This window comes from Pteronotus mesoamericanus, unplaced genomic scaffold (assembly GCF_021234165.1).
Source record: "Pteronotus mesoamericanus isolate MK-2021 breed Mesoamerican mustached bat unplaced genomic scaffold, CSHL_Meso_final scaffold_125, whole genome shotgun sequence".
NCBI lineage: Eukaryota > Metazoa > Chordata > Mammalia > Chiroptera > Mormoopidae > Pteronotus > Pteronotus mesoamericanus.
The window spans coordinates 11960270-11974165 of NW_026555304.1; the positions used below are offsets into that span (position 1 = coordinate 11960270).

At 36.7% G+C, this 13896-nt stretch overlaps 1 protein-coding gene across 6 annotated transcripts in view; it reads right to left on the reverse strand.

Moving 5' to 3' along the window:
• The window catches only part of CDC14B (cell division cycle 14B), a 91149-nt gene that overhangs the window by 25618 nt on the left and 51635 nt on the right, over nucleotides 1–13896 (reverse strand). For all 6 annotated transcript variants that reach the window (XM_054588105.1, XM_054588100.1, XM_054588101.1 and 3 more), the window contains exons 5-7: nucleotides 9001–9077; nucleotides 3236–3302; nucleotides 335–397 (exon numbers count right to left, since the gene is read on the reverse strand). In XM_054588105.1, the coding sequence (XP_054444080.1) occupies nucleotides 335–397; nucleotides 3236–3302; nucleotides 9001–9077 (207 nt within the window). The remainder of the gene's footprint in view (nucleotides 1–334; nucleotides 398–3235; nucleotides 3303–9000; nucleotides 9078–13896) is intronic.

Genomic DNA, 13896 nt, shown 5'->3' on the forward strand with positions numbered 1-13896 from the left:
TAATTAGATGTCTAATTTATTCATGTCATTAGAATCTATGCTAAGGGGTTTACAAACATTACCTCATTTAAGCACTATATGAAAAGTCATCAGTACTAAAAAAAAATGTAAACTAAACTTTAAAGAAAAGTGCTCAGGAGCACACTCATTCACTGTGGAAGGATGCATCAAATGCAGACATCCCCAAGGAGAACTGCGACTGCAGTAAGAAGATAAAAACTGGATTTTTTTTACTCTATGCACATCTAAATTGTTCAATATTTTTAAAAACAATACTACTTCTGTAAGCAAAACACAAAGAAAAGAATTAAAACCAATATCCTTGAAAACTTACTTCATAGTATTCATATTCATCAAGGTTGAATGAGTTGAAATTAAAGAAGCCATACTGCATTGCCTAAAATCCAAAGGAAAGCTTTTAAGAACAAAGATACAAGTAAGGAAACAATTTCCAATCCAATTTCCTAATATCAGGAAGCACCCCCGAAAGAGCATTATTATATCTAGATTACATTCAAGTGAACAGTTTTCAAAAGAGGTGGGCTATATCTTTTAAAGGCTTCCATTATCTGGAAAATTAGATAATAACAATATTTATTTTAATAACATTTGATGATTTATTTTCCTTCACAATCATCCTAGCTGTGTAGAGCTAAATAATCAAGCCTTCGAAGTAATCCCACCAATTTATTAGATCAACACCACTCAGGCTTTAAATAATACAGAAAAAGAAGGGTAGGTTCATCCCAAACAAAGCCCACAAATTTCACTTTTAAATTCTTCTTGGATTAAGAGATTAATAATGTTCCCTCTACTACAGACAGCCTGGAGATCAACACTAAAATTCAAAATTGAGGAAATTTCTTCTCTCAAAAAGAAAAAATACGTCAGTTTTCTGTTCTTCTGAGCTGCAGTGAGCAGAGCAGGCTGAGTGAAATAAGCAGAGGCTCTGTTTCTGAGGCAAGGGCGAACTAGTGGCCTCTGAGCAGTATCCTCTCAGCCAGACGGTAAGTTAGAGTTGTTGATCAACAAGGTGACAATTATTAATCAATGTCACCACAACAAATGGAAAAACAAAACAAAACAAAACAAAAAAAGGTCATCTCATTCAAAAGGGATGAATTATAAACCCAGTTTTCAAAATTTACTAAAATACAAATGTAAAATATGAAGGTTACAATACCAAGCAAAAAAAGTCCTCATTTTATGAAATGTAGTTATCTAAATTTTAATTCCAAGACCAAATTCATCATGAATTTTATCTTTGAATTCCAAATACCCAATACATGTCATGATATTTGGACTAGAGATGTTCCTTACAATAAAATGCAGTTTATAGGAAATTTCTATTCTCCTTTGAATTTCATAAGGAGATCCTATTAGAAATAGCACTAAAATGAAGACATAATTAAATTTATAAATGTTTCAGATATGTGAAGTTCTAAATCAGTCACAAATAGATGTTTAAATTGAAAATCAAAAGCTATTAGTCAATACTTTTATTAATTAAATAAAATTAAATGTAGTGTGAAAAGAGCAATCTTTGACCTACAGTTCCTAATTAGACCTGCTTAAAAAAACCACAGCAACAACAAAAACTAAGCCAAGAATTAACAGTAGAAACAGCTATACACTGTTATAATAGACTATATTCTAGGCCCTTATAGTTTCTCTGCTCTTTTTCTAAAGGTGGTGAGAGCTAAGAGAAGGGAGCCCTAGTGTGAGGACCGTATGCCTGCCAACATCAGCAGTTTCCTGGGGTCCAGCTGACAAGGACTGTAACTGCAATCAGAAGGAATCATTTATACCTGCTGCCCCTCATCTGATGGAACCCATTACCTGCCTGAATTGAGGGCCTGACCGAGCTGCCTCATTGCCAGTGGCAATCACCCCAGTCAGCTCCACACCACAGAATCCCTGGACTTAAACCCACAAGAATTAAACTCCGTATTTGATGTCTGACACAGGAAAAAAGATATACTAATTAATCTCAGAATTTGTATTCTAATTAGTCCTCTCACTGTAATCTACAAAATTTCCTTCAAAATTCTTAGAGAGCCACCAAGTTTCAGTATACAAGAAAGTAAACATGGGTTCTTTTTGCTTCTGAAAATACAATTCAAATACAAACTTGAGACATTGTTAAAAGCTTACTGATTTACAATTCTAGTTTCTTGTCCTGCCCTGACACCCAAAATATATACCCAAGGGAGTGAGTGTGATAGACAAGGTCTGCTGTGTTATGTAACCCCAGGGGACCCTGTTCATTTAGAACATCATATGAAGGGTGTTCCCTGGAGTCAAAGAAAGCAAGCAGCCCTGCTTATAAAACACAGGCATTAGTTTAAAATAGCCATGAGCCCTGGCTGGTGTGGCTCAGTTGGTTGCACACTGTGCTGCAAACAAAAAGGTCCCCAGTTCGATTCCCGGTCAGGGCACAAGCTTGGGTTGCGGGCCAGATCCCCAGCTGGGGATATGCAAGAAACAACCCATCAATATTTCCCTTGACATCAATGTCTCTCTACCTCTCTTTCTTCCTCCTACCCCCCTCTCTAAATATAAATAAATAAAATCTTTAAAAAATAAAATAAAATAGCTTTGACCTCTGGCTGGCTGGCTCAGTCCCTCGTACAGGAGGCAACAGATCAATGTTTGTCTTTCTCCACCCCCCTCCCTTCCTCTTTCTCTAAGAATCAATAAAAATACCCTTGGGGAGGATGATAAACAGACAGCTTTGACAAAGCAGTAGTGACCTACTTAGTTCTATTTAAAACTTACCAACAGGCTAATGGACTATTCAAATTCTGTTGAATTAGAAATTGCTTGAAGACACAAAAATGAAGTGTTTGACAGTGTGTGATAAAAATGTAAATAGGATTGGTGGGAATCAGACCTATAAATATATAAATCAAAGAGAACTTGGACATCAGTATTCTATTGCATTTCTGTTTTTCTCTGAAATCACAATATACTCAAAATCAATTCTGGATTTAGAACCTAATTATACCTGTTTGTTTCCCTATTGTTCAAGTGGCTTTTCCAACTCATGCAGAGCAGCTCTCAGACTCAAAATAAACAGCTTTCCAGTGTGGGGTCATACTAAGTTAGTGGGCAGATGGAATACCTCTGATATCATGCACATCTTGGAAGGTCTCTGGGGAAGAAGGCCTAATCCTTCTTGGACTGTAATTCAGTTCTCCAACGTATCAGTGGCTGCATCCTGCCAATCACTTACCTTCTTCACTGCATGGAAACAGTCAAGAAGAGTAATGAAGAAATTGCAGCTCCCATAGGCAGCATCTCTGAAATGCCAAAAGTATAGAAATACATAGCTCAGTTAATTTTTTGCAGTACACTGACCTCAAAACAAAGCTGACTAGAACTTAAAATCAAACACATACTTGGAGCAAGTCTCGGAAACAAAGGGAAGAAAGTTCTTGCCATTTGGTTTTTAAATAAAAGGTGAGCACTGTTATAAATTTTACTGTCATTTCTACCTATTCCAGTAGATACCGTTTTATAGATGTGGATCTATAATAACCACTTGGAATTGTAAATGATCTCTCTGGATCGCTTTTGGCTTTGATGGCTGAGCTCAAGAGTTACTAATCAATAATATGGACTCCTGTCCCAAAAGGTCAAGGCACTTGAATTTTTCTTTATACTGGGGGGGGGGGGGGGGGGGGCGGATCAAACTGTTACCAGGAAAGACTGCTTTTTGATTCTGTACATATATATCGGGGGCAGGGGGAGCATGTGTGTGTTTGTGTATATCTGCATCCAAGCAAGGAAAAAAAATAAAGGTAATATTTGAAATATTATGTGCAAGCTAAAAAGCATTTTTCTCTTCTAATTATGGTTTTACAATTTTTGACAATTTAACGTGGATAAGATCTTTATTCTTAAAGGATGACGGTACTGATAAAATCACAGGATACAAGGCATCAACAACCCTTAGTACAATCACTCTACTCCTGGAAAGTGCTTAAGTTAGTTCGCAGGCAACTCTGCCCTACACCGCACCAATACATCAATAATCTTACTAGATGTCTCTTAATATCTGTGAAGGTTTTGTCCAGAAAAATAAGCCATTCCTCCACTTCCACCTGCTTCTCCTTTTCGACTAACTTGAGCCATTACAAAGTGAAAATTTTTGGAATTAAATAAGACAAAAATTAATTTCATTATGTTCATTCTAGACATGCCAAACAATTGCACCTATCTGAATGGTAATTATTTGATCCCAAGGTGGAAGAGAACAGCTATTGGAGCTAAAAACTGCCTGCCTTGGTTGTGTTTTCATATTGTAATCTTACCTGAAAAATTAAACTGCACATTAAAAATTTTTTAATTCCTCTAAAACAACAATAAGAGACTTTAAAAAAAGGAAATGGATGAAGATTTAAAAAATAAATTTACACATTTGAATCCTATGTGATTTTATTGACCAATATAACCTCAATAAATGCAATAAAAATATTTTTTTAAATTCCAAATAAAAAAATTTTCATTCTTGCACAAATCTTAAGAATGTAGATGATTATAGCAACATAAAGTAAAAATGAGGACAAGAGCAAGCAACCATCTCAGCTAAAACAGATTTAGATGTTACTGCCTGAATTGGTTAGAATTACTGAGGTACATTGTATGTTGGCCTTCATGAGGCTTGCACATGAGGTCTTATAACATGTCATCTTTGCTCTATAAGATTCTGAATTAAAATGCTGCTCCTCTAAAAGCTGGAAAAAGTCTCTGTATTACCAATAGCTTGTTGACAATATTCTGGAAGGAGAAAAACAACATGACCTGCAGCAGTGATTCCGAGTGGGGTCCCTGGACCAGCAACATCAGTATCAACAGAGCTGTGAGCAACACCCATTCTCGTGCTGCACCCCAGACCTGCTGAGAGAGACGCTCTAGGGGTAGGGCCAGGTAATGTGTGTGATATGTGTGTGTTCTGTTTAAGAACCCCTGGCCTATAAAAATGAACATAAATACTTGTTTCATGAAATAAGGAATATTTTTAGAGAAGCTAAGTCAAGAAAATGAAGTACTTCCCTCTAAATCAAAATCAAGATTATCAGTAGAAATGAGGTGAACTTTCAAGTTACATTCCAGTGTTTTTAGCCATGTCTCCTCAGTTAGCTGCGATTATCTTCTTAACCTATTGATAATTCTTTTCCAATTAGGTTAAGACATGTTGATTTAATCTTTGTGACGACTTGATACATACATTCAATGCATATTTTTGGAGAACTCTGGGCCAAACCCTGCGCTAGTCAATAATGATTGCACAAGCTCTAATCTGGGCTTGGCTTATAGCTCTGCCTCATACATCACACTATCCAAACAGACAACAAAAATCTTCTTTGATCCACTCATGTTTATTTCATTAACACCTCCCCCCACCCCCAAGCAATCAGCCCTCTTCCAAACAGTAAAATAGCGGCTATGAATTTGGGGGTAGGCCTTTGGCGGGAAGAGGGGGTTTGGCACTTTGATCATTTAACAAACTTCGAAAATCAGATGAGAATCAATGATGGAGGATTGCTTAGAAAATGCAAAATAATGTCAAATACTAGTTTTTAAGAGTAACAGCTTTCATGTGAGAATGTATTTAATAGCCCAGAACTGCAAATAACCCATTACCCATCAAAATGACAGTGGATAAATAAACTGTGACATACTCACAGAACGGTATGCTACAAAAGTAAAAAAACAGCAAAAAACAAAAAAAAAACTACTGATACTCGCCACACATGGATAAGTCTCCCAGATGGTGTTTAAAAAGCTTGATTCCAGCTCTCCAAAATGCACACTGTATGATTCCACTTATATAACATACAAAGGCAAGAAAAACTAACCGATGGTGACAGAACTCATAGCTTGAAAGGATTACTGACTGTAAAGGGGGTGCAGGGCGTCGTCAGGACGCTGGCAATATTCTGTATCTTGAACTGGATGGTAGTTGCATATGCAGAAGTAAGTTAACTGGGTTATATAAATAAAATTAGTGATTTTTAAAAAATGTATGTAGTTATACATCTAAAAAAGAAAAATACAAATGTAAAACAAATGTCAACTAAGGACCAGGCACTATGTCAAATGTTTTATATGTAGGATGTTACTTAATCCTAACAACGCTATTAGGGAGAAACAACTATCATTCCCGCAGACAGACTAGGAGACCAAGGTTCACATTTGTAAAGAACCACAGAGATATTAACAGCAGAGCTGAGTGCCGCCCTCTGGTCTGTTTAATGTCAATGCCAAGCTATTAGCAACTATGCAATACCACCTCTAAAAAAAAAAAAAAAAAAAAAAGTAAAAAGAGAGAGAGCGCGCAGAGACTGTCCCTGCCAAAGAAATCTACTAAGAAGCAAGAGTATTCTAGGTATGTCAAAGAATAGAACTATATCCTCTTTATAAAAATAATCCTAAGGTATCAAAAGAAAATGCTGAACTCTATTTTATACTATTTTTTTTATTTAGACAGGCAGAGAAACAGTTAATAATTCACTAAGAAATCATATATTACATATGCAATAATAATGTAATAACTATGTACAGCACCAGGTGGGTACCTGAAATATGAGGGGAACCATTTTGTAAAGAATGTGACTGTCTAACCACTATGCTGTACACCTAAAACTAATACAAAATAATATTGAAAGTAAACCGTAATACAAAATAATTTAAAAAAAGAAATCATACATTGATGTAAACTTGGTAGTTGAAGAATTATATCTAAGTTGAATTAAATATTGCTATGAAGCATAAAAGTTATTGATGGTAAATGAATGCTTTCCTTACACGATCTCTTGCTAACATACTTTGTTAGCAGTTATATTCTATGAACTTAAAGTGGCAAGGACAACATGCTATTGTAATGCAGTTTTTTTTCCAAAATATTCCATGTTTTATCTAATCAGTAAGTTCTACAGAACAATAAAACGTTGTGAAGCACTAAATTTTTTAACATTATAGGCTGATACTTTTGTAAAATACAATATAAAATACAACAATATTCTACCATTACATACACACAATGATTCAATAATCTTATTTTTGTAAGTAAAAATGAATTACTAGAAAAGTTGAAAAAAACATAAGCCAAAATTCTTCTATTATTTGATGCGACAAACATAAACACATTCTATTAAATTACTATAAAAGTCTCTAAACTTTTACACTCAATTCCTGTGCTTATCTCATCATAAGCTAGTAACAAAAAGTCCACAGTCTGGCCCTGTGTCACAGGCCCCGGTTTGAGAAATAATGTTTTAGATCAATCAAATGTTTGGCATCTGTGACTAGAGATTCAAATTTCACAAACCTGAACTGTTTCTAGCTAAGTCCTGTTTATTAGTTACTCCTGAGACCAGAAGTAACTAAGTTCATTTCTCAGTGCTGAACTCCACTAATTTTAAATATTTATTCTATTTTTGGCCTCAATATTTACATGAACATACAACTTCTTTTACATCAACAGTGTTTCATGGATCCTCACTTGAATAGGTGAAATATGTGAGCTTATTCATATTTCAAAACATTGTTAGAAACTTGAAGAATAGCACTATCATAAAGGATCAGCAATATAAAGAATAAAGAAGAGTTCTGTAAAACAAAATTATCACTATATCAATGTACCTGTCACTCAGGGACCAAAAATACAAGCATTTTTTTCTAGAGAAAGTACATGGTTGTTGCTATATTTTAGGTTGAGAAGAAAAATGGGGCACTCTCCAGCTTAGAAAATAACATTCATCTCTTCCTACCCACCTCAAATAACAGAATACTTAAGATGATCCATGCCCTAGGAAGAAGGGGGTATTGCATTCAAAGAAATTCTTCTACTTTGCTAAATCACTAATACAGAGTCTTGAGTGCAATATGTAACTGCAGACTGTCCTAACCAATCTCTATTTCATAGAGTTAAGTCCATGAACAGTCTCTACAAAGTTATTTAAAGAGGAGATTCTGCATAAGGGTAGGGCAACATTCCAAAGCTTGTCCACCATCAAGTCAGATTTAGAACCTCACATTTTAAAGGCAAGACCATACCCTCCAATTCAAGCATTTGTGGTACACGCAACAATCCTAAATCCACTGTAAATTTATGAGTGGAAGAATAATGCAGTATTTGAAATTATCCATATAGCATGCAACAAGTAAAATTATTTCACACATTTATTATATATTTAGCATGATATAAGTATTCAGATTATATAGCTAAGTCAAGTATTTGGTAAACAGAGAAACTTTTAGAACTTAATTTGATTTAAAGGAAAAAGCCTTTTTTGGAAAATGTCTTCAGCACAATCATTTGGTAAGTTTGAGAGGAGGATGAGGACTCATCCCTTTGTATGAGGACATTACTTACCTACCTCTGAACACGGCTATTGACTTTTGTAGTAGTGGGGTTAATACTAGCAACCTCACCCACTATCTCTGCTCACAGCGTCCCTGGGAAAAGGGGTTTAGTTTTTACCCCAGAAATTAACTCCGGACTAGTAGGAAAATTTATTTTGTAACTCCCCAGGAACCAAACTCCTCTGTGGTAGTTCTGAGTACCACAGTCCAGGATTCTCATCAGGTTATTCCATCAAGGAGAGTGGTTCTCAGGCGGGAGCAAACCCCTCCCCACGCCCCCCACTCCCGCCCCCTCCTCCACCACCACCACCACCAGAAACATCTGGCAAGTCTGGAGACATTTTTAGTTTTGATAACTGTTGTGGGAATGGAGGTGTCACTGGCATCTAGGGGGCAGAAGCCGGGGATGCTGCTATACACCCTACAATACACAGGACAGCCCCCACAACAAAATATCAATAGTGTTACTTCAGAGTAACCTATGCAGTTAATAATAACCTATGGTGTTATTTGCACCCACCTTAAAATGACTATTTACTAAGTCTTCCTTTTTAAGAAACAACTACACCAAGGCATTTCTGGAAAGGGCCTCAAGAAATGAATCTACCATATCATTCTTATATTTACCTGAAAGGAATATAGGATGTATCTCCAAACATTAATATTCTATATGCTTCTTCTGGAGTTCTCCCCAGATATATAACCTACATTTGGAAAGAGAAGAAAAAGGCGATTTACTTCTAAATGAAGGTGCAGTGCTGTCACTGCGAAGTTTTGTACAATTTCCAGCTAGTCCACTAAGCCTGGTTCTCCAGCCTTCCCAAGGACCCTTTGAGTCACCCAGTAGTACCCTGTTGGTGACTCCCTTTTTTTTCATTTAAATCTGCCACATCTGGTTTATTTGCTCGCAGTAAGAACGGTGACCAACAGCTTTCCATAACAACTTCTGTGGTAATAAGTACAGCAATTTAAACACAGATTTCCCAAATCAAGGTGTTAGGTTGAGCACAAGCTTTTACCTCACCCCCTTCCTAAAAATTCACCAAAATGATAGTAAACAAGTGTGTGGGGGGTGTATTTGGGGGGTGGCTTGGGACTGGGATGAGGTGGAAAGGGACACACAAGCAGAACAAAGATTTTGATTAAGTGTACTGATTTCCTTCTTCATCTTCACAAGTACATTATGCTTCAATGTAAGTAGATACCTTGGCATCTGAGGTCCACAGCTGGTATTTATTTATTCCTTGCATTTCCAAAATTGTCTTGTTCCCTGCCCTGATATTTTTGACTATGTATGCTATTTTTGTTCTGCAATCAAAAATTCTCTCAGTAGTTTATAGATGCTGTTCCAGTGTCTTCTGAATTCTAGTGCTGCAGAGGTATTTTACCAATATCATTTTCCCTTCCTCCTCCTAAGTAAGCTGTTCTACAAACTTGGGAGTTGAGCACTTCACTGACCTTCCTTCTAAAGAAGCCACCTCATCCCCCATTAAGTTTGCTTGGGCCTTTCTGATCCTTGTTCTGTCTGAAGAGACAAGTATTTTTCCAACTCAATCTTCCTGCAGGGCAGGGCATTTTCAATTCATATATGGAGGGTTGGGAAGGAGGCCGCAAGCATTAGATTTGGCACATATATCACCAGTATTAGATTCAATTCTAAAGCTTACTTTGGGATGATATGCTTTCAATTCTGAGTGGTAAAAGTAAGTCACTGAAAAAGTTATAAAAGTTTTATCTCCATTACTTACTATATGAGCTGTTTCCTCAAGCAAACAGTGAGCATTCTGAAATGGGAATCCATGTTATGTTTCATTATAACTCTTGCTTTATACACTATACATGGTGTAAAACCAGTGATTCACTGGTCTTAATTCACTGAACCTATATCTATATAAAGAAAAATTTGATAAAAGGATGATATAAATAGATCATTGGATTAAAAGAAATTATAAAAATCTAAGATCCAGCAAGGATCTTTGAAATTTAGAGAAGGACATATCCAAAAACCACTGACTTAACCCTCCAGGGAGTATTTTACCAATTTTCTGTTTGAAGACTCATAAATGGAAATTTTTCCCAACATATAACCTGTTTCTCAATATGATTTCATTCCATTTACTCCAAGTATTGCTTTGTTACCTAGTATCAAACAAATTTACAAGTATACTATTACTGATTCATAAGCATAAAATTTATCATGAATTAACTAAAAGATTATCTATAATCTCACTCAACATATTACTAAACACATATCTTTTAAGTATTAACCTATTAATTGACTAGAGAGTCAATTTTATTACTAATTATTTGGAAAAACAGTGAAACAATTCTTTTATGAAAAAATTTCTTTGAATGTCAAATCCAGCTCGCCTCCCCAATTTTCTCATTCTCTTCTAGTCTCCAACATGCTTCTTTTCTCTTCCAAGACTTACTCAGTATCATCAGTCTTTTCTTCATTTTATTTTGGAATTCCTAGCAGACCCCTTCCAAAAACACACTCCTAAAACCAAAACAACAAAACAAAAACCAAACCAAACCAAACTAAACAAACAAAAAAACCCCTACAACAGAAAAAAAAGACTACCTTCAGGCCAACAGAGGTGAAAATAGGGTTGGATTCATTTATGTATATGTATATATTCATAATTTAAGTAAAGTAGTTAAATGAAATCCAGAGACCTCTTTCAGATTTACCCTAAATTTCTAATAAGATCATCTCTCAAATTATATAAAAATTTTCCTTAAGCATTATATTAATGATAATTTCTTGTGCTCAAGATTTGTTTCATTAATAACTAAAACTGCAATGCTATTATTTCCTTCTATCTATCAAAACACAGAAATAGTCTCTAGTACATTGAATAATTGTGGGTTAGCCTTGGAATACAAGTTCAATTCAAAGTTACTATGGGGGAAACAAAATCTAATTCCTAGTGAAGAACTTTTAAAAATGTAATTTTTAAATCCAGCTGGGACAAATACGATAAAAATAAATAAATAAAATGAGAAAGAGAAAGGAAAAGAAAGACTTCTGGCCAAGACGGAGGCGTAGGTAGATACACTTTGCCACCTTTCATAACCGACAGAAGGACAACAATAAATTTAAAAACAAATAACAACCAGAACTGCCAGAAAATTGAACCGTATGGAAGTCCAACAACCAAGGAGGTAAAGAAGAAACAGTCACCCAAACCAGCAGGAGGGGTGGAGACGGGCAGCAGGGACAGAGAGGACTTGTGGCAAGACAGCAGTGGGAGGAACGAGTGGGCGAGGTGCAACTGGCGGTCCCACATCTGTGTGCAGATAAACAGGAAGGAACAACTGGGGGACGCAAGACAGTGCAGCCCAGGGCTCCAGCACAGGAAAGAAAGCCTCAAAACCTCTGGCTATAAAAACCTGTGGGGGTTGGAGCAGTGGGAGAAACTCCCAGCCTCACAGGATAGTTCCTTGGAGAGACCCATAGCGTCTTAGAATGAGCACAAACCCACCCACCAGGGAATGAGCACCGGAAGGGCCCAATTTGCTCGTGGGTAGCAGGGGAAGTAACGGAAAGCCAGTTGGGAGCCAAGCAAGCAGCGCTGTTCCCTCTCAGACCCCTCCCCCACATACTGTGCCACAATGCAGCAACATGAGTTGCCCCACCCTTGTGAATACCTAAGGTACTGCCCCTTACAATTTAACAAGTCCAAGGAGGTAAGAAATATGGAGCAAATGAAAGAACAGATCAAAACTCTAAAAACAGGCCCTAGCTGGTGTGGCTCAGTGGATTAAGCACAGTCTGTGAACCAAAAGGTCGCCAGTTGGATTCCCAGTATAAGGCACATGACTGGGCTGCAGGCCAGGTCCCCAGCAGGGGGCATGCGAGATGCAACCACATATTGATATTTCTCTCCCTTTCTTTCTCCCTCCCTTCCCCTCTCAAAAAATAAATAAAATCTAAAAAAATAAAAAAGTATTAAAAAAACCCAAACCTCCAAAAAAAGAACTAAGCGACGAAGAGATAGCCAATCTATCACATGCAGAGTTCAAAACTCTGGTAATCAGGATGCTCACAGAAATGGTTAAGAATGGTTGCAAAATAGAGGAAAAAGTGAAGGGTATGCAAAGTGAAATAAAGAAAAATATACAGGGAACCGACAGTGAAGGGAAGGAAACCAGGAGTCAAATCAATGATCTGGTGTAGAAGGAAGAAATAAACATCCAACAGAAACAGAATGAAGAAACAAGAATTCAGAAAAATGAAGAGAGGATGAGGAACCTCTGAACAACTTGAAACATTCCAACATCTGAATCATAAGGGTGCCAGGAGGGGAAGAGGGAGAGCAAGAAATTGAAAAATTATTCGAAAAAATAATGGAGGAGAACACCTCCAATCTGGCAAAGGAAATGCACTTCCAGGAAGTCCAGGAAGCTCAAAGAGTCCCAAAAAAGTTGTCCCCAGGGAGGTACACACCAAAGCACATCATAATTACATTATCCAAGATTAAAGATAAGGAGAGAATCTTAAAAGTAGCAAGAGAAAAGGAGAGAATTACCTACAAAGGACTTCCAATAACACTACTAGCTAATTTCTCAAAAGAAACCTTGTAGGCAAGAAGGAACTGGAAAGAAGTATTCCAAAGTCATGAAAGGGAAGGACTTACATCCAAGGTTACTCTATCCAGCAAAGCTGCCATTTAGAATGGAAGGGCAGATAAAGTGCTTCCCAGATAAGGTCAAGTTAAAGGAGTTCATCAGTACTAAGCCTTTATTATATGAAATATTAAAGGGCCTTCTCTAAGAAAAAGAAGATCAAAACTATGAACTGTAAAATGACAACAAACTTACAACTATCATCAACTGAACATAAAAAATAAAAACAAAAACTAAGCAAACAACTAGAACAGAAACAGAATCACAGAAATGAAGATCACATGGAGGGTTATCATAGGGAAGAGGAAGGGGTGAGAATGGGGGAAAATCTACAGGGAATAAGAAGCATAAATGATAGGTACAAAATATACAGGGGGAGGCTAAGAATAGTATAGGAAATGGAAAAACCAAGGAACTTACGTGTGTGACCCATGGACATAAACTAGGGTGAGGAAATGCTGGTGGGAGGGGGCGGTACAGGGTGGAGGGGAATAAAGGAGAGAAAAAAATGGGACAACTGTAATAGCATAATCAATAAAATATACTTAAAAAATCAGTAAATAATTTTTTTTTAAAAAAAGATAACGAAACAAAATTCAGTTGGGGAATGCCTATAAATGAATAGCTAATCTCTAGGTATAATGAGATAAATTGATGGAAATTTACAGATTCAAAACAAGTCTATTTATGCCCTGACCACTGTTGAGTACTTGGGCATTGTCCCATGAAGCTAAAGGTTGTAGGTTGGATTCCCGGTCAGGGGACATGCCTGGGTTATGGGTTCCATCCCTGGTCAGGGCACATTCGAGCTATTTCTCACATCGGTTTTTCCTCTCCTTCTCTTTCTCCCTCTGTTCCACTCTCTCTAAAAATAACTAAAGTAAAATCTTA